Consider the following 24,641-nt stretch of genomic DNA (forward strand, 5'->3'; position numbering starts at 1 on the left):
TTGCCATCGTACAGATTGCCGATAACCCTGCACTTAATATTTTTAGGCAAGAAAACAAACAAATACAGGATGACAAATGAGGTGTACATGGATGATATAATCATTGATAACTATAACTTGATGTTTTATAATGAAGGAAGCATGAACATGTTATTAACGTTTTTAAACGAGCCGGCTGGAGCGGAATTCCCAACGCTCGGCACGTCAAGATGTGCCACAGTTTCTCGTAATAACTGCTGATTATTGAAGTTTTCAACAGACAACCAAGTCTTTCTACTTCTTGATCACCAAGTCGAAATCTTTCTTCACTGAGAGTAATGTATCGTTTACAAGGTGAATAATAAGGATGCCAACTTGTGATAATTGTGATTGACCCAGAGCTATTACTGGACAAGATCATAACCAAAGCAATCAAAACCACACGGACACATCACACCCAATCCTCCTGGACATCACCGCTACGTCACGTGTGTTTGTTTGCAACGGCAATGAAAGTTGATTAATCTTTGGAGCATTGGAAATTAACGGCGTCAGAATGCTGCCCAATTCTCGACTGAATACAAATTTAAATTAATTTGTCAAAAAGTAATTTCCGACGGAGCATGCCCCCTGAGAAGCAGCATCGGCTCATGTGATAATCTACCTATTTTAGGGCAAGTAAGAGAAGCTGCATTCTCATTTCCAGCTGAAAATTTCAGCTTTACAGTGCAGGATATCCATAGATTATATGAAATTGCCTTTGAATTTTATTGCCATCGCTCAAACATTCCATGATTGGCACAACTATAACATTATCATCACCATCATCATCACTGATTGTAATGCTGAACAAGCAAATCCACAGTAATGATCTGTTTGTACTCAGACTACCCATGCCTTTATTTCATGAAATTATTTTTTTTTACCAGACTCGGTGTAGTATAGATGGTTTGTGCGTCCGCTTTGAGTTCGGAAAGTTAGCAGCTTGAATCCTGGCCAAATCATATGAAAGACTTTTAAAATGCTCTGTGCTGCTTACTTGCTTGACACTGCATTTATAAAGGACTGGCAGGGATTACCCGGTGCTGCCCGGGGGTGGGGGTGTACCTAACGTTGCCCAGCTTTTCCTGACAGTGGATTTCGGACACGTTGGACATTGAAACGCTATGGAGTTATTAGCCTCATTGTGGTTTCCTTTTGCCTGTGGGCTGGTGGCAGCACTCACTGCCTGACCTCACTTCCCAATGCACAATTTATAGCGGCCTTTCGTGACCTCAAAATGGATGTCAAGGTCAACTTGTGGAAGCTTAAAATCATGCCGAGATTCTGAAATACCTACACCCAAAATTTGGTACCTCTAGGTGCTACGGGTTGGCCGTGAAAGAATAACGTACAAACGCACAAAAACACACGCAAACACTTCAAGAAAATATTTATGTAGATAAAGCACGGATGAACAACCATAGCTTGGTGATATTTGCACAGACTTTGATGGGCCACATGGCCTCCTCCTGCTTTGAAGTGCTGTTCCTTTTTAGGGAACTTGTGTTAAATATCATCATCATCGTCATCGTCGGCTTAAAGCTTTGCTTAACACATTGTTGGTTCACTTTGCTGGCTTAAGATCTTAGGGTGTTGAGTTCAAGCCCCCGTCATCTGTTGAACTAACACCAAGTGTGGTTGACTCAGCCGGTCATCCCTCCGCGGTCGACAAAATGAGTACAAACTTATTGATAACAGGGGGGGAATTGCATCAGCGGCACAGCCGCGCCCCCAGAAAATGATGCAACCAAGTAGTCACAGGCTGCAATCAAATAAATAAATAAATAATAAATAATCAGGTACCATGCATGCTCTGTGCAGCGCGTCAGTTCTGCTGAAGCAGTTTATTGGGTAGGATTACAATCCTGTGCAGGTTGCCACTCCGCCACAAGATACTAAACTGAGTGTGCAGGATCGTGTAATGTGTTCAAGTTGCCGGTGATAGCTCGCCTACTCTTCACGAAGGACACCGTGGGATCTTTAACGTCCACCAACTAATGCTGGCAGAGGGGATGCCCAGTTTAACGAATTGCATAAAAAATATTTTTGGAAATAATTTGGAGAGCGTTGGCCAGTAATATAAGTAATTTGAACTCACCGTTTAGAGTTTTGGACGGTATGTGGTTGTCCTGACTCAAAGTAGGGAAGTGGCCGTCCTGACTGGAACTCGGTGAGTGGTTCTTGTTCCAACCGTTGAATTGAATTCCATCCCGGTCTATTGCTGATGAATGCTGCTGGGCCTGCGGGCAGACAATGCCATTATAAATATCACACAGTAAAAACCTTGGTCTCGCACAGCAACGACTGAGTTTGGTTCACTTTTTATTGCGCTTCGCTGGAATTTCCTTGCAGTCTTTACATTGTGAAGTATCCTGCTTGACGTCTTTTTTTTATTTTTTTACAATTAAGGAAACCATTTTGAAACAAGCTTCATATTAGAAACACTTATTATGGCATTAATTGAAAACAAAAGAAATCCCTCACCTGAAGACAAGGCCTTTTGGGCTGAACTGGCCGAACAAACGGCACGTAGAAGGGACTGCCAGGGACGTGGATCTCATTAAACTTCACCGAGACTTCGTATTGACCTGTTTGGTTATGAAGAACCATCATGGTGATGCATATTCGAAAACTTTCAAACGTAAAATTCCCACACCTCGCGTACCGAATCCTTCTTTGGCGAGATGAGAGAGTTGCAAGCAAAGCAGGAACTGCTAGATTACACGTAACATGAAATCGGACATTACATTTGGGAAATCCCAATCACTCTTGAGTCCACGTTTCCATGGAGCTCTCACCTGGCTCCTGCACCACATATGAAACCACACAGGAGTCGTCTTTCCTGTCAGCAAAAGACACATTCGCTTTACTTGGTCCATCGATAACTACAGAGATGCCACCGGCTCCAGCTTCCCTCGCCCAGATGCTGAATTCAGCTGGAAAGTGGATGGTGATCGTTTGAGAAACACATTGCATGTACATCATGCATACATGTGTGTATGCAACCACAACCTCCTTCATGTAGAAAATCCTGCCAAAAAGTCCTGTTCAAACTCACCAGGTACGCCAGTCTTTCCAAACTCCAGTCCAGGGCCTCCCACCTGCACACTGTGTGCTCCACCATCGCCAAGCGGCCCCACAGTGAAACGAAACGGGCTGCCTGTAACGTTCTGGCCATTGTGCAGTACAATGACAGTATGTGGTCCTTTCTCATAAGGAACAAAGGCGACGAGGTATGTCCCATCATCTTCCTCATGCAGCTCAGCTGGCCAGCAACGTCCTGACGGCCCGGTGACTTCGGCACTCAGCTCTGGTGAGCTGCGATTGTCTGTGCAATAAGCGTGATGTCCATCAATAAAAATGAAAAACAAGTTTTGAGTAATATTTGCTCCAAATATCTTTCCTGAATTTTACGACTCATCACTTTCATGAAGATTGATTAAGTAGGTCAATTGACCAATGAAGAATTAGCAAAACATGTACTCACCGGGAACCTGAAAGAGAAGCTCACAAGGTGATCCAACGGTGGCTGCCACTGCGGCCTGCTGTTGCCTCGTCACTGTCTGTCGCTTCTTACCTTCACCAGAGATCAGCACAGAAAATGGGCTTCCTGTGTAGGCCACATGGACAGTCTCACATTAGATTACCTCATGGCACACAATCACATGCACGATCAAAAAAAAATTTACCAATCTCGAAAGGAGCATTATCCACAAAACAAACGTTGCAGTAAGTGCAGGATCATCTCAAATCTACTCAAAAAAAAAAGAGTTCCCTCCATTGACTTCATAAAATCTCCATCACCCTTTATTTGAATCAAAGTTAAGCAACCATCAAAACGAAACACACACACCAATTGTCACCATGATATTTGGCTGGGTATTGGTACCTCTCTCACCAATGATGGCACTTCCGCAAAAGACTTCTGTGACTCCATGGGACGAACTCGATCTGTGAACTTTCCCACCCATATTTCTCCATCCATATAGAAAATCTTCCCTTCTGGATTTGGTGATGACCAACTTCCCTGCCAATGTACAGTATCTCGCTCGTCCTCTGCCTCTATTGGCTCATCTGATCATGTGCTAGTCAACATCTCTCTGAAGGTCAACATCTCTCTCGTTATTCTCAAAAACAGCCTCATCGCCGGCAAGGCTGGCAGTTCACTCAAGCAAACTGGCAGAGACTGCAAGCAGCCATCACACTTCAGGACTGGTCTCCTATATCTACCACCCCAATATTAATTCAGCCTGGGAATTCTTCCACAGAAACCTTCTCTCTCTCTTATGCACAGATTCATTCCATCTCGTATTCAGTTATCTTACCCATCCTCCCACCGTTTCTTCTCTGGATCCTGTGGTGAGGCAGTTGCTTAAAAAACAACTTGCATTCTCCTCCTGGAGGGCAAATCCAACCGAAAGCAACCTCAGAGCTTTCCACAAAGCCCGCAACAAGCGTGTGTCTACTCTCAGGAGAGCCAGAGAACATCTGTCCAATCTCAAGAATGAACTTTCAAACTTGTCTCCTTCCTCTAAAACCTGGTGGTGTCTTGTCAAGTCAGTCTTTGGTGTATGCTCCCCCTCCCTCCCTTCCCTCACTTAAAATGGCACCACAGCTTAAAATGGCACCACCCATGAGAAGCGAGAATGCCTCAATTCTGTGTTTGCTTCAAAACCTTGTGTCCCTAACCCATCCCTCTCTGTACCTATCCTTCTCAATCATACCCAACTGCTCCTGGATTCCATGTCTTTTTCACCTGAGAAGGTGGAAAATTTTCTGGCAACCCTCAACTCTGATTCTACAAATGGACCAGACGGCATCAGCTCACGTGTCCTAAAAACCTGCTCTGCTGCTCTTGCACTTTTCACCCTGTCATTTACCCTCGGTCGTCTTCCATCTGCTTGGAAATCAGCCAATATCAGAGCATTACATAAAAAGGTGCAAAATGGATCCTCTTAACTACAGACCAATTAGCTTTCTTCCAATCATCAGCAAGGTCATGGAATCCACCATCACATTTGACATGAAAACATTCCATTGCTCCAACAGCCTCATTTCAGATCATCAATTCGGATTCAGACCTGGTCACTCTACCTTGAACATGGTGCTCCTACTCTCCCAACAATGGATGGAGGCCATTAATATCAGTCATGAGATCAGGGCCGTCTCTGTCAGTTAAAAGCTAGATGTTGTGGTATTTGTGGATAAGCATTAGTAAATGCCGATACATGAAAGAGTAAAATTGACGGTTACATGTTAAAAGTTTGCTGCAGTATGAATGTGTGAATTGTAATATAAATAATATAAAATACTTGATATAATGAGCTGATTTTGACTGCAGAGGGCAGTATTGTACTGTAAACTGCCTGGTGAGATTTGTGAAGGTTCTGGAACGTTCTCAGATGAAACTTCCAGTATGGATGAGAATCGCATTTGCTGGAAGGCACGGGATCGTTCTGTGTTACTATATAAAGCTGTGTTATTAAATAAAAGAGGGATATGAAGAGAGATGGGTGACATGTGACATGACATGTGTTTCGATCGTCCCCGTGCTTGATTTAACTCTGACGAGTGATGATTTAACTCGATTTAAATGTCCAGAGTGGTTGTTAAAGTGTGGAGCAGATTATAATCAGGTTCATTGAAACTCATCAAGATTGTGCATCGGGAAATAATTCCTTTGATCTCTGCAATCATCCTGAATGGGTCAGCATACAAGAGAGAACAACACGACAGGACTCAATGGTTCGACAGCTCCAGAGGACGAGGTGAACATGCGTGTGTTGAGCGGGCAGGAAAGTGACACTGGGCAGAAACAACTCAACGTGGGAGTCGGAGTTGGACATTGTATGTAATGGTGAACTTCCTCATTTGACTTTGTATCTGTGTATTTGAAATACAAGCTTCAAAAACGTGACGCTGTTGATGTGGTCATTATAGCGCCACTCAGAAGTCACAGAACCCAACTGACAAAGATCCATTTGATTGGTAGCTGACCGGGATGATTGTTCATATTTGTGAAGTGCAAATCTTGGGTTGCAGTTGTTGGAGAACGAGCTGGGTTTGGCACAACAAACAACATATGTACACTAAAGGGAGGAAAACCCCCAAGGTATGAATAACCCAACAGTCTCCTTGAGCATATCTTGAGCTTTTGATACAGTCTGGCATCCTGCCTTGCTCTCCAAACTCTCTGCCTATAAAATCCAAGGCCAACTCCAGTCTTGGATTACTGACTTACTTTACTCTCATAGCCAATGTGGCTCAACAGAACCTTTTCTTCTCCTCTCACTATCAACGTTGGAGCACCCCAATGCAGTGTTCCAGGCCCCATCATATTCCTAATATTCATCAATGACATCACTAAGTCTGGAAAATCCTCTTTATCTCTTTGCTGATGATTCCACCCTCTGTCGGGATATCCAACATCCTTCTGACAGACAGGTAGCAGCCTCTTCCCTCCCCTCAGACCTTGACGAAAATTACAAACTGGTCAAACACTTGGAATATGTCTTTAAATTCTGAGAAATCCCACACAATTATTCTCTCCCTCTCTCCGAAAGGACCATTCTGCAAACCCTCTAATCTACTTTCTCAAGAGCCATCTCAAAGGGATTTAGTCACTCAAACTCCTGCGTCTCGCTGTCAGCCATAATCTCTCTTGGGCAAGCCACATTTCAAAGTTGGCCTCTAAAGCCAGATGCTGGCTGGGCATCCTCCACCATGCAAAGTCCTTCCTTGGCACACCTGAGCTCCTACCCACCTACAAGGCTTTCATCCGCAGCTTGGAGTATCGCTCTCCTCTCTGAGCTGGCTCCCCTGCCTCACATGTTGCTCAGCTCGATGCCATGGTAACCAAGGCTTTCAAGATCATTGGAATATCTTGCGATGAAGCTGAGTCTTTGGGCCAAGCACTTCACCATCACCGACAGGTCTTGCACCCTCTGTGCACTCCGTGCTGTCTTCCCCCCCCCCTTCCCCAAGTATCTGCAGGATGCACGAGGTCCACCAGCAACCTCCTTGTGAAACTGCCTAAATCCAGAAGAACGGTTCACCTCCACTCATTTATTCCTCTCTTTTCCTGCCTGTGGAACCACCTTCCACACTCTCTGATCTCATTCTTCTCTGACTGGTTTCAAGACAGCTATTCACCACCATCTCAGGTCATCTGCCCCAATCTAAAGCCATGATCTTTTTTTCTACACCATTTAAACCACTCCCACCCTCCCAAAAGTTTGCTCATGTATCCATCTTGTGCACCTCTTGCATTCTCCCCTAACCCTCATTGTAATACCTACACACGTTGTTTGTTGATCTCTGTGTACCTTCTCCCCCTACCCTGCTCTTGACATTTCCCCTTTCTCCTGCTGTTGTCTTTGTTATGTTGTGCCCTGGTCTGTTATGTGTCCTCACTCTTCCACGAGCCTAGACCATGTATTAAAAATAAAAATGAGAACCTATCATGGACTCTGACCTTTGACCTCTTGATTCCAAAATCTAATTAGTTCATCTTTGCATCATTATACATACTTGCACCAAGTTTGACTTTGATCCCTTCAGCCGTTTATAAGTTATTGCGGTTTCGAAAATGTATCATGGACGCGTGGACGGACAACTCAAAAACAAAATTCCTCCGGGGACTTTCTCAGCGGAGGAATAAAAAGAAAAAAACAAAAGAGAAAAAAAAGGTCAGCTCAACTGCGATAGAAAACGAATCATAATAAATGCCAAAGACAAAAGACACTATCCCAATGGATTTAAGAAAATGGTGGGACTGAGTCAATCAGACAGGTGTAGCTTCTGCAAGGTAGAAACAGAACGCATGAGCGACCTCATTTTTGGATGTAAAAAACTCTTTGACGAACCAAAAGAACACAACATCGAGGCAGATTCAATAAGAAACTTTTAGGAAAAAAACACAACACCCAAAAGAAATTCCCCCAGTGATGTTTAATTAGGACAAAAAGAATACAATTTGCAAAAATGCCAAACTTTAAAAGCCCAGGCTCGGATGGAATTCCAAACTTCTGGCTAAAGCAACTACATGCTGTTCACAATCACTACGTTCGAGCATCCAACAAACTTATCCAAGGGAAGGAGGCCTTGAATGAGTGGCTCACAGAAGGTAACAACTTCCTTATCCCAAAATATGATGAAACCCAACTACCTCACAAATAAATCAATAACATGTCAACCAACAACATAAAACTTCTGACAGGATGGGAATCATCACAGAAGAAATGTCCCACCACCTAACACGTGAAGGAGGCCTCGAGGCAAAACAGAAGGGATGCAAGAGAGGATGCTATGAAACAAGAGAACACTTACTACTAAATAAGTCCATTCTCGAAAATTTCAATACAAGGAGAGCCAAATTATCCACAGCCTGGATAGATGACAAAAAAGCTTTTGATAGTGTTCCACATTCATGGATAATAAAATTCATGCAATTGTACAAGATCAAACCCCAAATAATCAAACTGATTGAGAAAGCAATGGAGCTTTGGAACACCATATTGATATTACAGCACTCAACTCAAGCACTCAACGACAAAAAATTGGCAGAAAAACTCAAATTAGTGAAACGGTACTCTGATGACATTCAAATGTAATTTGGTCTCGATAAGTGTGCCAAGTGCACATTCATATAAGCAGACCACTAAAAATGGACAACATAAAAATTGACATAAATACACCAATACAGGAGCTAGACAACGAAGCATCATATAAAAAAAATACCTTGGCGTAGAAGAGGGCCACCAAATATGTCACAAACAAATATGCAAAACATTTACCAAAGAATACCTACATAGAATGAGGCTGATCTGGAAAACATACCTTTCTCCAAGGAACTAAATCAAAGCCATAAACCAACTCGCAATACCAGTATTCCAGTGCAGCTGCAGAATAATAAACTGACCACAACCAGAAATCGATAAACTTGATATTAAAACAAGGAAACGCCTCACCATCCACAAAATGCTCCACAAGAAATCGATGCATCCCAAGAATGTACCTGCGGAGATGAGTTGGAGGTTGTGGCCTGATGGAACTCAATCAAGTGCACAGAGCAACGACTGTAGGATTGGCTGAGTACGTGAAAAGTGCAACAGACCACCGAATCATATTTGTAAGCAAACATAAAGATAACAAACCAGAGAAGATATCCCTAACCCACCTAGTAAAAAAATGTTCAACGACAGGTGTGAATGAAGATGTCACACATGAAAAAAAATAAAAAACAGCAACAAATACAACCTGATTAAAAAAAAGGACAAAAGAAGAATATAAAATGACATATCAACAGATGTACACCAACAATATAGAGTTTGGAAGATTTGGAATAGACAAAGAAGGCTCTTTGAAATAGCTAAGAAGAGGTTAGCTCAACTGGGATGGAAAACGAATCATAAATGCCCAAGAGCAAAGACCAGGGACACTATACCAATGGCTTTAAGAAGATGGCAGGATTGAGTCAATTGGACAAGTGTCGGTTCTGCAAGGTAGAAACACAAAGCACGAGCCACCTCCTATCGGGATGTAAAAAAAAAACCTCATGTCAGAACAGCTGTACACACAAAGGCACAAAAAAGTATGTAGAGTAATCCACTGGCACATCTGAAAAAAACTTCAATATCCCAGTTTCACAAAACCCAGAGAAACATGAACCAAAAGCAATCACTGAAAACAAGGACGTAATGCTCATGTACAACCTATAGTGTAGACGATAGTAGAAAAATCGTGCAAATTATGATACAAGCATCAAATTTGGCATTTCTGTTCTGCAGGGCTTTCTGATCTAATCTGCCCGATTGGCCATTTGAAAATCCAAATTTTGAAAAATCTGAAAAAAAAAAAAAAACTTCAAAAAAATTTGAAGTCACAGCTGGCTGAAATTCTTGAAGCACAACTGAACATCCCAGACAGACAACCAAGGGGAGATGCAGTCATCATTGATGGCTCAGTACTTATCAATGCCCTACCTCCATGCACTTCAAAGATATTTGATGACTATGCTCAAGAAGACATCATCCCAAAGGTGGAATCCTATGGTGCCAGGTACGAGAGGGTGGACGTAGTGTTTGATGTGTACAAGAAGTCAAGTCTGAAGTCCGAGGCAAGGTCGAAAAGGGGGCAAGGAATCAGAAGAAGAGTGACAGGAACCAGTAAGACCCCAAGTAACTGGAGAAGCTTTCTTCGAGATGACAGCTACAAGACTGAGCTGTTTCACTTCCTTGCGGAAAAGATGTGTGAAGCACAGACGACAAGCACAGTCATTGTCACAAAAGGCGAAGATGCAATGAGCAACACAAGGAAGTCACTGGATGCTGTGTCTCCATGTTGTCATGAAGAAGCTGACACTCGAATATTTATACACGCCAAGGATGCAACGACGGATGGTAGCAAGTCCATTATCATTAAGGCTAATGACATGGACGTACTAGTCATAGCAATATCTGTACTGCCATCCTTACAGGAGCTAGGTCTTGAGAACATGTGGATTGCCTTTGGCCAAGGAGCCAAGGCGCGATGGATTCCAGTCCATGAGGTAGTTTCTGCAATCGGGCCTGAGAAAGCTGGAGGAATCCCATACTTCCATGCGTTCACTGGATGTGACGTCGTGTCTGCCTTCCGTGGTAAAGGGAAGAAAACTGCATGGCAGACTTGGAACGTCTTTGATGATGTTTCTGAAACATTCACCAATCTCAGCCAGCATCCAACATTGATTAATTAGTGATCTTGACTTTTTTGAAGTTTTTTTTTTTTTTCAATTTTTTCAAAATTTGGATTTTCTAATAGCCAATCAGGCAGATTTGATTAGAATCCCCTGGAGAACAAATGTGCCAAATTTGATACTTGTATCATCATTTGCACGATTCCTCTCAAAAATTGCTATTATCTGCCCCCACTACTAATGATCCCATCAAGCATGAACATAGAAAACAAACTGGATATAGTACTGAGATACAAAAAAGAAAAAAAGGCATTGTTAATTGAGGTTTCAGTACCCAGCAATTTTGGGCGAAACAGCACAGATATCAAAAAAAATGACCAAATACCAAGATCTCAAAAATGAAGTGAAAAGATCCTGGAAGCTTCAGAGTACTGAAACTGTACCAGAAGCTGTCCGGGGCTCAGTGACAATCCTTAAAAGAGCCCTCAGAACAAAACTTTGAGAACAAGAAAACTTCACAAATTGGTCCAGGAAGCATGATCCCTCACTGAAATGGAGGTGGATACTTCGAGATCTGGGAGGACTCTGTTCCACCTTCTGAAACCCGCATATGGAGATAACAACCAACAACGTATACACACACCAAGGATATTATGAGACGTCAGTCCACTTTTGCATGAATAACAGGGACATTAGGAGACAATGGGCAAATCAATGCAGAATGTGCACACATTCAGGTAGGATCATGAAGCGGGCCATGTTTTCACCTTTACTATATGAGCAACATGTCAAAAAGCAGGTTTGAGGGTAGCTATCCAAGTGGAAACACTCACGATGAAAATTAGTGGAATTATTACATCATTACAATATGCTTTTGGAGCAAATATTTACCTTCAATACAAATTTTGCTCACGTCATATTGTGGGTATCATGACTTCCTGCAAGTGTTTATTCACGGTTCATATATTCCTGCCAATCAATGCATTTATGATATCATCAAGATTATCATCTACACAAGCAACAGAAAAAAAGCTGGGGATCTTAAACATTGGAGAGAAATACACCTGGGATACCTGGGATACAATACAGAAACACACCTGGGATGTGCTCATCTGCAAAGTTGATGCTTATTGTGTAGGTCCCTGGTTCTGATGGACAATATGACACTTGACATTTTCCATCATCCAGATCCTCACAGTTGATATCCACCTTGCTGGGCCCCTCGATGGCCAAATTCATCCCACCATATCCTGCGAGCACAGTGTTCTTGCAATGGACCAAAAAATAATTGTCCTTACACAATGAAATACACTTGGTCAACCTCAGTGTTGTTCAATAATCCCAATAAATAAAAATCAACAAGAAGATACCTGCATTGGTGGTGTCCACAATGAATTCCGCCATCTGGAATGTTTGACCTTCCTTGAGTCCACGGCCGGATACCCTGACCCGACTGGCGTCTCCAATCTCGGAGGCAGTCATTTTGACCATGAAGGGGCTGTTAACGATGTGTCTGCTATCTTTACGCACGGAGACAAGGTGCTTTCCGGCCTCTTTTGGAGTGAAAGAGATCCCTGTGTGGAGAAGACATGAGGACTGCAGAGTTTCTTTGTTAGATGTCTTATAATAAACATCTGATAGCTATAAGTATCAAATAAATATAGGGGATTGGTTCAAGGTAAACTTGCACCGTTTGTTGAAGATAATCCTAAAGGAATGACAGATTGCTAAAATTGTGAAATTTTGTGGCAATATCTGGCTACAAAGGTGCAATCTGCAAAGTGACGTCACACAAAACAATCTGGGTGCGACAACAATGGCGGCGAACAATGCCTCATGCTCGGGGAAGTAGAATCGTGCAATGAAGTTGCTGGTGAGCGAAAAAGTGTCAAACGAGCTGAAAATTACAAGATTTGCATGTTTAATTCACCAAATTGGCTCTTTCATAAATTAATGTGTTTTAATGATGCAGGGAGTTTTCAAATGGACGTGAATATAATGGATGATGAACATACTCATGTCGAATGACAAACAATACTCGTGTTGAACAGATGATTTTGGGCAATCATTGGATCAATGTGTTTGATATTGCAGCAGATCCTCATATCAGTATTGGAAGAGTAGAAGTTATCATTCAATCACAGCTTAAAGTTAATACCTGAGGTGCCAAATGAGTTGCAAAAGACCTATTGTTTCTCCAGAAGGGAATTGGGATGGGAAGTCAAAACCAGTCACTTGCCTCCCTATCTCCTTCACCACTTGAAATACTCCAGATTTTTTCCACCATTTTTTTGTGTACATGGTTGAGGCTCGTGGAAAAGCGAGAGCAGAAAGGAATGGAACAAAATGGAAAGGGGGAAAAACCAACAGTGGAGTGGGAGTGAGAGTGAGATCAAGAGTAGGGGGGCAGGACACATGGGGTGAGTTTCCAACTCGTTTGCATCAAGTGTCAAAGTGATGAAAATGTAAAAGCTCATGTCCTGAAATGGCTGCATACCTGTCCTTATAAACTATACGTTTCTGGTGTGAAGTTGGCACACAGATGGAACAAATGTATACGTGCAGAACGGGAATACCTTGAAAAAAAAATCGTTTCAATGACTTAACTTTGATTAAAAAAAAAAAATTCTTCTTGAACAAAAAGTGCAAATTAACCTTGAATTTGACTCTTCAATTGACTGGAAGTACATCTTCACTCGGGTACAGGATACACAATGCAAACAAATACAAGCTGTAGATTCAGTCATACTACCAGAAGTAGTTTTAATCAATAACTATGATCAAGTAATGAACACAATTTGTTCATTATTGCCAAATAATACATCCACAAGTTATCATATTAAGAGGACATCATTGGAGATCAATTGGTGTGCAAGTGGAATTGTGCAGATTATGGTTACTAACAAAGAAGCCATCCTTGCAGTTACACACGTTACAGACAGTTACAATTCTCCCACTTGGATGATGTCGAGACAAATACGTAATTTGTGGATGGTTGCATATCACTGCAGCTATATGGCCCTTGGGTCTCACGTGGCCATCACACATCCGGCTATTATGGGTGCTCCAATAGCCATTCAAACATCATTCTCATGTTCCTGGAGAGTATAGTTTATGACGCCAAAAGGGCTAATATTAAAAAATAACTGCCATTTCCCATCAAGCTTATGCTGGCCTTTCTGCCAGCAGCAGCGATTGGCAGTATGAGTGGGAGAGGGCTTTGTTAAATATTCTATAACTGTACTGCCTTCTACAACTGCTGCTGTGATACAATTGGAGTCTTTGCAATTTCGATAATGCCCTCTAAGGGGACGTTGCTGGTTTGCACAAAAGCCAAGCTGCCAGCATGGCACACTTTCACTTCTCCCGAATGTGATTGAGGGCTGTGATTATTTAGGATCGTGTGTGCATGATGTACGAACTACTTTGGAGCACCATTTCCACAGTCAATGACAGAGCACAGCCTGGATCAAAGAGATAGTGATGCAGGTCGTACTATGTTCATCCTGCAAAACCATGAGCAGAGTGGATGAAAAGACGCAACGACAAGCTGGATAGGTGTGTGAAGATTGCAAATGATAAATGAATGAAAGAAACATTGCCATTTTACCTTTCATTTTTTCCAAATTTAAGGCACTCGACCAATCCATGACTATTGTAATTACTCTGCCAAGGGGTCGAATTTCAACAAGTTACAAACACTAGCAACACCATTTCCTCCCATCTTATCAGATATGCAATCTCTGTTGTTACATATCGCTTCATATTAAGGCATGAAAACATTGGTATGTTGAATATAGAAACACCTATGGGAAATATAATACAGACAGACTGGACGATTGTGTGTTCTATTCAATTTTATTTGCACAAAACCCAACGAGAGAAGAGTATGAAACCGATGAAGGAAAGCCTGTCGTTTACCATTTATCGAGCTTAATGTCAACATTAAAATAACTGATTTTGTAAGTTTGAATGATAAATATTGCATTTGTAGTGCCAAGGGTACTAAATGTAGCTCAACATAAGCTGAGAGCGCAAGCTCACACAGGACTCACCACCCCACACAATGTGCCTCCTGACCTCTTATCGACTCCAGTCATGAAACAAAGCCAAAGCACAATTCAGGATTGGTTGAGTTTCATTTTCCAATCACCTCTCCAAAAGCCTTTTGAGTGTCGCTGAACCGTCGCAACATCACTTCTCCAGCTGCATTTATGCGTTCATTACCTCCACCACCGAAGGTGTACGGGGTTCAGCATTCACTCCTGTTTGTGTGTGAGCAGGATATCTCAAGAGGTTATCGACGGATTCGGGCGAAACATTGTGGACAGGTTGGTTGTGTGACAAGGATGAATAGGAGACTTCTAAAATGACGTATGAATGCTTAACGAGAACTTTTGCATATGAGCTGTGTGCGAGTTTACATTGATTTGGCGGTTTCTGATTGCAAGACACTTTTAACCAACCTGTCATTGCGAGCACAAAATCTGTGATTCAAATCGTCTTTGAAATATAATTTTCAGTATTTAAATGAAAGAGTGGCTATTTCAAATATGGTTAACTATAATTGTTCTGTTCCTAAATGCAAATCATACTCACAAGAGTAGAGGATATATGACAAATATCAGTGGATGAGAGGATTAGGGTTCCTATCATTAAAATTGAGTACAATTTATCTTGGGGCCTCAGAACCAAACAAGAAATATATACTTATAATGACCTTCACAGCCCACATAACTCTCACTCCGCCACTCCCCCTATGCCAAACATGATTAATAGTAAACATCATCATTATCTACACCAATAAATGTCAGTGTGTGTGTGTGTGTGTGTATGTGTGTGTGTGTGTGTGTGTGTTTCCTCCGTAACTCCAAAGCCATTAAACCTAGCAGCCTGAAACGTTGCATGCAAACTAAGGGAAATCCACGGAAGTACTTGAGTGCAAATTTGGTGTTTGGGTTAATTAAAACACCTCTTTGAAGGTAACTAACTGCCTTATTTAATTAAATCCATTGTCAGGCAATCCTCGGCCAACATCGCTCGACATGCGATCTGAAGGCATTTCTTGCGTTACCTCGCTGGGGTCTGAAGCCGCCATGTTTTTTGGCCTGTTCAACCATGCTTTGACTGGGAACAGGCCACAGTGATTTCTTAATGATAAAGTTTTTTTTTTTTCACTTTCCTCACTCATATTATCAAATGCCTGTTCATCATAGATACGAATCACTGGGTACATTGCTATGCTTATAAACACCCGGAGATGCCAGCGCTCGTGGCTTTATTTCATTTCGCACATGACATAACCTCGAGAATCTCTTCAACTAAGGCAAATTACAAAATTTAAGCTCCAGATTTGAACCCAGCAGCAGTTCCGACGCAAAAAAAAGTGTTCATTTGAATAATTTTGACATCGCTTGGCAAATGGAACATCGCTATCGCTTGCCAACCATTTCAATGGAGTGCTTGCTTGAGTGCTTAAGCCACCTGCCGAGCACTCCACAGTGGATGGCGGTAAGTTCCTTTCCGATCGGAATGTACAGTAGGCATTTGCTACAAGGGAGAGCGTGTTCTGATGATGCGTTTTCGATATAGTGCAGATTTAATTCAACAACAACGACAACAACAAAAACATACCCACATCATTCTGAGCAAATCATTCACTCACTGAGGACGCTTTTGCTGCGCCTGAGTGAGTGGTTCATGATCCGTCAACCTGAGCGAGTGGTTCGTGCTCCGTCAACCTGAGCGAGTGCTTCGTGCTCCGTCAACCTGAGCGAGTGGTTTGTGCTCCATCATCCTGAGCGAGTGGTTCGTGCTCCATCATCCTGAGCGAGTGGTTCGTGCTCCATCATCCTGAGCGAGTGGTTCGTGCTCCATCATCCTGAGCGAGTGGTTCGTGCTCCTTCATCCTGAGCGAGTAGTTTGTGCTCCGTCATCCTGAGTGAGTGGTTCATGCTCCGTAACCCTGAACGAGTGGTTCATGCTACGTAATCCTGAGCAAGTGGTTCGTGCTCCGTCATCCTGAGCGAGTGGTTCATGGTCCGTTATCCTGAGTGAGTGGTTTGTGTTCCTTCAATCCTGAGCGAGTGGTTCGTGCTCTGTCATCCTGATCGAGTGGTTCATGCTCCATCATCCTGAGCGAGTGCTTCGTGCTCCGTCATCCTGAGCGAGGGGTTCATGCTCCGTCAACCTGAGCGAGCGGTTCATGCTCCATCAACCTGAGCGAGTGGTTCGTGCTCTGTCATCCTGAGCAAGCGGTTCATGCTCCATCATCCTGAGCGAGCGGTTAATGCTTCGTCAACCTGAGCGAGTGGTTCGTGCTCCATCATCCTGAGCGAGTGCTTCGTGCTCCGTCATCCTGAGCGAGTGGTTCGTGCTCCATCATCCTGAGCGAGTGGTTCGTGCTTCGTCATCCTGAGCGAGTGGTTTGTGCTCCTTCATCCTGAGCGAGTAGTTCGTGCTCCGTCATCCTGAGCGAGTGGTTCATGCTCCGTCAACCTGAGCAAGCGGTTCATGCTCCGTTAACCTGAGCGAGTGGTTTGTGCTCTGTCATCCTGAGCGAGCGGTTCATGCTCCGTCATCCTGAGTGAGCTGTTAATGCTCCGTCAACCTGAGCGAGTGGTTCGTGCTCCATCAACCTGAGCGAGTGGTTCGTGCTCTGTCATCCTGAGCAAGCGGTTCATGCTCCATCATCCTGAGCGAGTGCTTCGTGCTCCGTCATCCTGAGCGAGGGGTTCATGCTCCGTCAACCTGAGCGAGCGGTTCATGCTCCATCAACCTGAGCGAGTGGTTCGTGCTCTGTCATCCTGAGCAAGCGGTTCATGCTCCATCATCCTGAGCGAGCGGTTAATGCTCCGTCAACCTGAGCGAGTGGTTCGTGCTCCATCATCCTGAGCAAGTGCTTCGTGCTCCGTCATCCTGAGCGAGTGGTTCGTGCTCCATCATCCTGAGCGAGTGGTTCGTGCTTCGTCATCCTGAGCGAGTGGTTTGTGCTCCTTCATCCTGAGCGAGTAGTTCGTGCTCCGTCATCCTGAGCGAGTGGTTCATGCTCCGTCAACCTGAGCAAGCGGTTCATGCTCCGTCATCCTGAGCGAGTGGTTCATGGTCCGTTATCCTGAGTGAGTGGTTTGTGTTCCTTCAATCCTGAGCGAGTGGTTCGTGCTCTGTCATCCTGATCGAGTGGTTCATGCTCCATCATCCTGAGCGAGTGCTTCGTGCTCCGTCATCCTGAGCGAGGGGTTCATGCTCCGTCAACCTGAGCGAGCGGTTCATGCTCCATCAACCTGAGCGAGTGGTTCGTGCTCTGTCATCCTGAGCAAGCGGTTCATGCTCCATCATCCTGAGCGAGCGGTTAATGCTCCGTCAACCTGAGCGAGTGGTTCGTGCTCCATCATCCTGAGCGAGTGCTTCGTGCTCCATCATCCTGAGCGAGTGGTTCGTGCTCCATCATCCTGAGCGAGTGGTTCGTGCTTCGTCATCCTGAGCGAGTGGTTTGTGCTCCTTCATCCTGAGCGAGTAGTTCGTGCTCCGTCATCCTGAGCGAGTGGTTCATGCTCCGTCAACCTGAGCAAGCGGTTCATGCTCCGTTAACCTGAGCGAGTGGTTTGTGCTCTGTCATCCTGAGCGAGCGGTTCATGCTCCGTCATCCTGAGTGAGCTGTTAATGCTCCGTCAACCTGAGCGAGTGGTTCGTGCTACGTAATCCTGAGCGAGTGGTTCATGCTCCGTCATCCTGAGCGAGTGGTTCGTGGTCCGTTATCCTGAGCGAGTGGTTTGTGCTCCTTCAATCCTGAGTGAGTGGTTCGTGCTCTGTCATCCTGATCGAGTGGTTCATGCTCCATCATCCTGAGCGAGTGCTTCGTGCTCCGTCATCCTGAGCGAGGGGTTCATGCTCCATCAACCTGAGCGAGTGGTTCGTGCTCTGTCTTCCTGAGCAAGCGGTTCATGCTCCATCATCCTGAGCGAGCGGTTAATGCTCCGTCAACCTGAGCGAGTGGTTCGTGCTCCATCATGCTAAGCGAGTGCTTCGTCATCCTGAGCGAGTGGTTCGTGCTCCATCATCCTGAGCGAGTGGTTCATGCTTCGTCATCCTGAGCGAGTGGTTTGTGCTCCTTCATCCTGAGCGAGTAGTTCGTGCTCCGTCATCCTGAGCGAGTGGTTCATGCTCCGTCAACCTGAGCAAGCGGTTCATGCTCCGTTAACCTGAGCGAGTGGTTCGTGCTCTGTCATCCTGAGCGAGCGGTTCATGCTCCGTCATCCTGAGTGAGCTGTTAATGCTCCGTCAACCTGAGCGAGTGGTTCGTGCTACGTCATCCTGAGCGAATGGTTCATGCTCCATCATTCTGAGTGAGCGGTTCATGCTCTGTCATCCTGAGCGAGTGGTTCGTGGTCCGTTATCCTGAGCGAGTGGTTTGTGCTCCTTCAATCCTGAGTGAGTGGTTCGTGCTCTGTCATCCTGAGCGAGGGGTTCGTGCTCCTTCAATCCTGAGCGAGTGGTTCATGCTCTGTAATCCTGAGCGAGTGGTTCGTGCTCTGTCATCCTGAGTGAGTGGTTCGTGCTCCTTAATTCTGAGTGAGTCATTCATGATGAACATGATCCCGACTGCATGAGATGTTCCAAGTTGCGGAAAGAGATGGAGTATGTTCTTAAATATTACAAGGTCTACAAATCGAAAATGAAGGCCGCCACTCAAGTCTCCCTCAAGAAGTTCTTCAAAAAAATCCCAAGCAAATCAACCTCCATTTAACCTTCTGAGCCTTCAACCTCAACTGGACAACCTGCCACACCTGAATAAGCCTGTCACAAAGCAATCTGTCCTGTATCCAACCCCAATCATAATAACACATATTAATAAAAAGTAATTCATTTTAATGTTCTTATTTATTATACGTTTCACTTACGCATTGTTTTCTGCTTTTTTGCCCCTCCTCGCTCCCCCACCACTCCTCGCCCCTCCCCACTTCCTCGCTCCAACACGCTTCATCGCTCCCCCACCCATCCCCACTCTGCCTAACTCCTCCCTCCTCCACCCCTCCCCCCCCACTCTTTTTCTCCCTTCCCACCCCCTGAGTTTCCCTGTCCTCCAGACGGTGGTTATGTCCGGTCAGACCCTCCCCTCACACTGCTTTAACTTGCCCTCCCATCATGCTGCCGACCCTTGACGTATCTGGACGGTGATTAGTTCCAGATGGTTTTTATTCAAGCCTGGTGTTGGCGCAGTGGTAAGGGCAGTGGCTTTGGACCCAAAAGGTCCTGAGTTCAAGCCCCGTTGGGACACTGAATTAATATATGTATGTATGTATGTATATGAATATGAATATATATATATATATATATATATATATATATATATATATATATATATATATATATATATATATATATATATATATATATATATATATATATATATATATATATATATATATATATATATATATATATATATATATACCAAGTCGAAAACACCAGAGGGTTGATTCAGCCTGTCATCCTTCCGAGGTCGGCAAAATGAGTACCAATTGTACTGGGCCCGGTGTATGCCCCGGTTAGAATAGGTGTACCATATTCCTGTGTGTCGTAAGAGGCGACCAGGGTTGGTGTCAGGAAGGGCATCCGGCGTAAAAACCTATGCCAAATCATTATGCGGACAACAAAACGAATTTCCATACCGGATCGGTCGAGGCCCGGGTTAGCGAAATGGAGACGGTTGATCCGCTGTGGCGACCCCTAACGGGAGCTAGCTGAAAGAAGAAGAAGAAGAAGAAGAAGAAGAAGAAGAAGAAGAAGAAGAAGAAGAAGAAGAAGAAGAAGAAGAAGAAGAAGAAGAAGAAGAAGAAGAAGAAGAAGAAGAAGAAGAAGAAGAAGAAGAAGAAGAAGAAGAAGAAGAAGAAGAAGAAGGTTTTTATTGGCAGCCATGTCTGGATGGAAGTTTGTCTCCAGACATGTCCGAGCGGTGTTTGTCTCTGAGCAGTATTTATTGTATGACTGGTAGAAAATGGATTTCAGACATTATTTAGTTTCCATCTTCATTGTTATAACCTCCGCCACTGAAGGCAATGGAGGTCATGTTTTCACCCCTCTCTGTCTGCCTGTGTGCAGGATATCTCAAAAAGTTGTGTACGGATCCGGATAAAATTTGGTGGGTAAGTTGGGTGTGTGACAAGGATGAAGTGTTTAGATTTTGGTGAAGATCCGGATCCGGATCCGCCAACTAGAATTTTTAAAGTGATTCTTCATCATTGAGAGATAGCGCCAAAAATGATATATAGCAAGACATCTGAAAAAGTTGTGGACGGATTCGGATGAAACCTGGTGGACACGTTGGGCGTGTAATCACGACAAATTGATCGATTTTGCTGAAGATCCGAAGCTGGATCTGGATACTGGAATTATTTAATTCTTAAAGTGATTATTCACCATTGAGAGATCGGGCCAAAAAACGATATATACTGCAGTTTGATATTTCAAAAATGTATTTGGCCCGATATTTTATCGTGGATCAGGCATTACGTAGCTGAGGTATGCGCTCTACCGAGTGTTCTATGGAAAATAATTTTGATGAGACAATATGAATCGTAATTAACGCTCCACCGCATGTTTGCCTTCCCTTCCTCGCACATCACGCTGCCTTCCCTTCACCCACCCTTCCTCACTCTCCCTTCCTCCTTGTTCCTCCACCCCTCCTCACTCCCCTCCCTCCTCTCTCTTTTCCCCTCCACCTCCTCACTCTCCCCTTCTCTCCCCCCCCCCCCAGTATTCCCGTCAGCGAAGCGACGGGTGGTATTTGCTAGTTATAAATATAATCACTTCCCCTTTGCATCAAAAAGCCCCAGATATGGCCTTCCCATCGGTGTTAAGAAACAAAAAGGTTTGGTTGGAACACACATCTTTAAAACTTCAGCCTTTCATGGACGCATGTCGTCGAGAGTTTTTGCAGTACGGCCTGCAAGATATCAACTCTTTGGACGAGTTGATCTTGAAGTTCTCCAACCGTTTTGTTTTGCAGATCAGGCACACCCCTTTCTCGCAGGTACGTTTACAAGTAATTTTAACTTCTTTAAAAGTTTTTTTTAGTTGTTTAATTCAACAATTCTTACCTGGGAGGCATGAAATATGTTCAGGTTGCCCTGATTGACTTCATTACTCAGGGTTTCTGCAAATGCGTGTTACATACTTGCATGATAACTTTTATTCATTGTATTCCTTGTGGTGAAAATTTGTGATATATGAATGAGAGTTATTGGTTGCAGCTGCCATCATGGATGGGAAACATGACTGGCATTCCGTTTACAACAGTCTGTCTTTGCTTATTTGCATTTTTCTGCAATATGTATTCCATGCGACAATGATGATTTGCAATCAAAAACGTAATAACAGTGAGAAGAAAACTTTGCCAAAAAGCAATATCGATTGCATGGATCCAGTTCATAAATTATTTGCTCACCGACTTGGCCATTTTGGAGCCATTTTAGGGAACATGGATCTTCTCGGCCAGATGGAGCCATTATGGTGGCCGAGAGCTGGTTCAGGTCGCTCTCCATAATTTTCAGTGGAATGTTTTGTGATGTTCTGAGCTCCTTCTCTGACATCCTAATGGTGTCCCGAGCTGCCAGGAGGTATAATGAAAGTTAAAGTAAGATTTCATGTGTTACATCATACTATATGAGTTTTGCAGCATTGGTAATGTTCGAAATATTGATGTTCCTTTATGTTATTGCATCTCTTATGAAGATATAAACTTTACCTGGGCATGAAGAACAACCCATGACCTGATCACACATATCTCTACAAATATTGATCTCTCACACACACACACACACACACACACACACACACACACACACACACACACACACACACACACACACACACACACACACACACACACACACACACACACACACACACACACACACACACACACACACACACATATCTACAGTGATCACACATATCTATACAAATAATAGAATGGTGTCTGTCTGTCTGATATGCCGTTTCCTCTGCCCCCTTCGAGCAGGGGCGTATCTACATAAAATAGCGCCGATGGCAAGCAATGAAATTGCGCCCCTGTCCAAACGTCTGACACCCATCTTTTAGATAACGTTACCACAATATCAGCTCAAAAATACAACCCACGCTCGTTAATGTTTTAATAAACAAATTATGGCACTACATGAAAATTACAACTGCACCTTCCTTGCTTTCACTGATGGAAATTGGTCTATGATGTGTTCAAAGTCAGTTTTTTCAGTTTCTTCTCTTTCTACACTCAGCAGAGCAAGATCACAGTCTGCCCTGATCCATGGAAGCTCTCAAATATGAAAGTATTAGTTTTAACTTGCTGAATGATCTCTCACAGCTGGCGATGGAAACTGCGATGTGTAGCATAATCTGAATAGCAATGCGAAGATCGGGGAAGACTCTCTCATCTCCACACGAAACAATAAATTTGAGAAGCTCTTTAGGTCTTGATATTTTCATGTTTGCCCGACTTGATAGCAACATTCTGCAATCCAAAATTTCTTCATATAGCTGCTGTCCATCAACATCAGAGCCGTGCAATTTGCCCAAATTTTCACACTTCTTCTTTAGGTTGTTACTGTCGGTGCCGTAACACAGTCTCTCGACATGGAGAAGGAACCCAAACTTGGCGTCGGTGTCGTGCAAACGAGCGAACCTTTCATCCATTTCCTTGTGAATACTGTCGAGTGTTCCCTTCGTGACTCTTTCCATTTCCTCCTTGGCTGTTAACCCAGCGTCTCTCGAGTTCTCATCGGCCATTCCTTTCTTTCGTCTCTGACGTCTTTCAACTTCAATATTCCATTCTTGACAGAGACCGAGTCCTGCTCAGTGGCGCCCCCCTTCAAGTGGTGCCCAGGGCATGTGCCATACTTGCCATACCTTAGGTACCCCACTGCCTTCGAGTACCATGACCAAACTTTGTACAAATGAATAACAGTGTCTTACAATTCTGCATATGTCATCCAAACTTACTTCCAACCTATATTCCATTCAACTCAGTCAAGAGTAGCTTTCGTCAAAGCATTATTGATGCCGGTGACGTTACAGCATTCTGGTTGGTGGCACTTCAAATCCAACTGACATTGGATTGTTCTTGTTGCTATGCAGCCTTATCTTTCAATGCCATCACCCATCCTTGACAGCTGTATCTCCGTGACCACATAATGTTTGTATACATTAAAAAAATGGCTAAATCACGAATATTGACATTTTTTCCAGACATTATATCCTGAAAATAGCAAAAATAGGCTCACAGAAGAGCATGAGGGTGACAAGAGGGTGAAAAGGCCATGTAACAGTTTCAGAAAAGCTTCTAAAAGACCTCATATTCGAATACCGTATTCTTCAATTTTTCGAACCACATCTGACAATAAAAGTTAACACCAATGGGATAAGCCCATTTTGTGTCCACACTTACCATTCTCCTTCTAACTTTCAAGCCACCTCCACACATGTCCCAAATAAGGCTTCCTCTTCAAATTATTTGGAAATGGTGACCAATATCTAATACCCATTAGCCCCTTTGATCAAGAATGTTGATGAATGGTATGTCAACCAACAATGTTGACATATATATAAATATATATATATATATATATATATAATAATAATAATAATAATAATAATAATAGAAGATAACCCGCACAAAGTGCAGCATAACACGGATGTGACGCTGTAGTATATCGCGAAATGAGTGCCTGTTCTCGAAAAAAGCAGAGCATACTTACTAATGTTAACCCAGTCCACTGTAAACGATGTTATCTGTGTAGTAGAAGCCGTCATTGGGTTGACTCGGTTGTGGCAGTATTTTGAATCCCATTTGCGGTTGCACATAAATGTTAAGAAGAGGTCAGGTTTTGAGTATCAGTGAACGATAGCCATCGAATCCTGATACAGTTGATGCATATTTCGTGGGCTT

General features: G+C 43.6%; 1 protein-coding gene across 2 annotated transcripts in view; it reads right to left on the minus strand.

Moving 5' to 3' along the window:
- Positions 1-24,641, minus strand: part of LOC147019876 (filamin-C-like) — a 281,783-nt gene that overhangs the window by 25,354 nt on the left and 231,788 nt on the right. Inside the window, exons 37-44 of one of the 2 annotated variants that reach the window (XM_085894676.1) lie at positions 22,143-22,304; positions 12,067-12,270; positions 11,794-11,946; positions 3,509-3,631; positions 3,080-3,349; positions 2,820-2,957; positions 2,506-2,609; positions 2,120-2,261 (exon numbers count right to left, since the gene is read on the minus strand). In XM_085894676.1, the coding sequence (XP_085750802.1) occupies positions 2,120-2,261; positions 2,506-2,609; positions 2,820-2,957; positions 3,080-3,349; positions 3,509-3,631; positions 11,794-11,946; positions 12,067-12,270; positions 22,143-22,304 (1,296 nt within the window). The remainder of the gene's footprint in view (positions 1-2,119; positions 2,262-2,505; positions 2,610-2,819; positions 2,958-3,079; positions 3,350-3,508; positions 3,632-11,793; positions 11,947-12,066; positions 12,271-22,142; positions 22,305-24,641) is intronic. The other variant, XM_085894677.1, reaches the window with a different exon arrangement.

Source organism: Eptatretus burgeri, chromosome 9 (assembly GCF_056783735.1).
Source record: "Eptatretus burgeri isolate ZD-2024b chromosome 9, Ebu_testis_v1, whole genome shotgun sequence".
In the NCBI taxonomy this organism is placed as follows: Eukaryota; Metazoa; Chordata; class Myxini; order Myxiniformes; family Myxinidae; genus Eptatretus; species Eptatretus burgeri.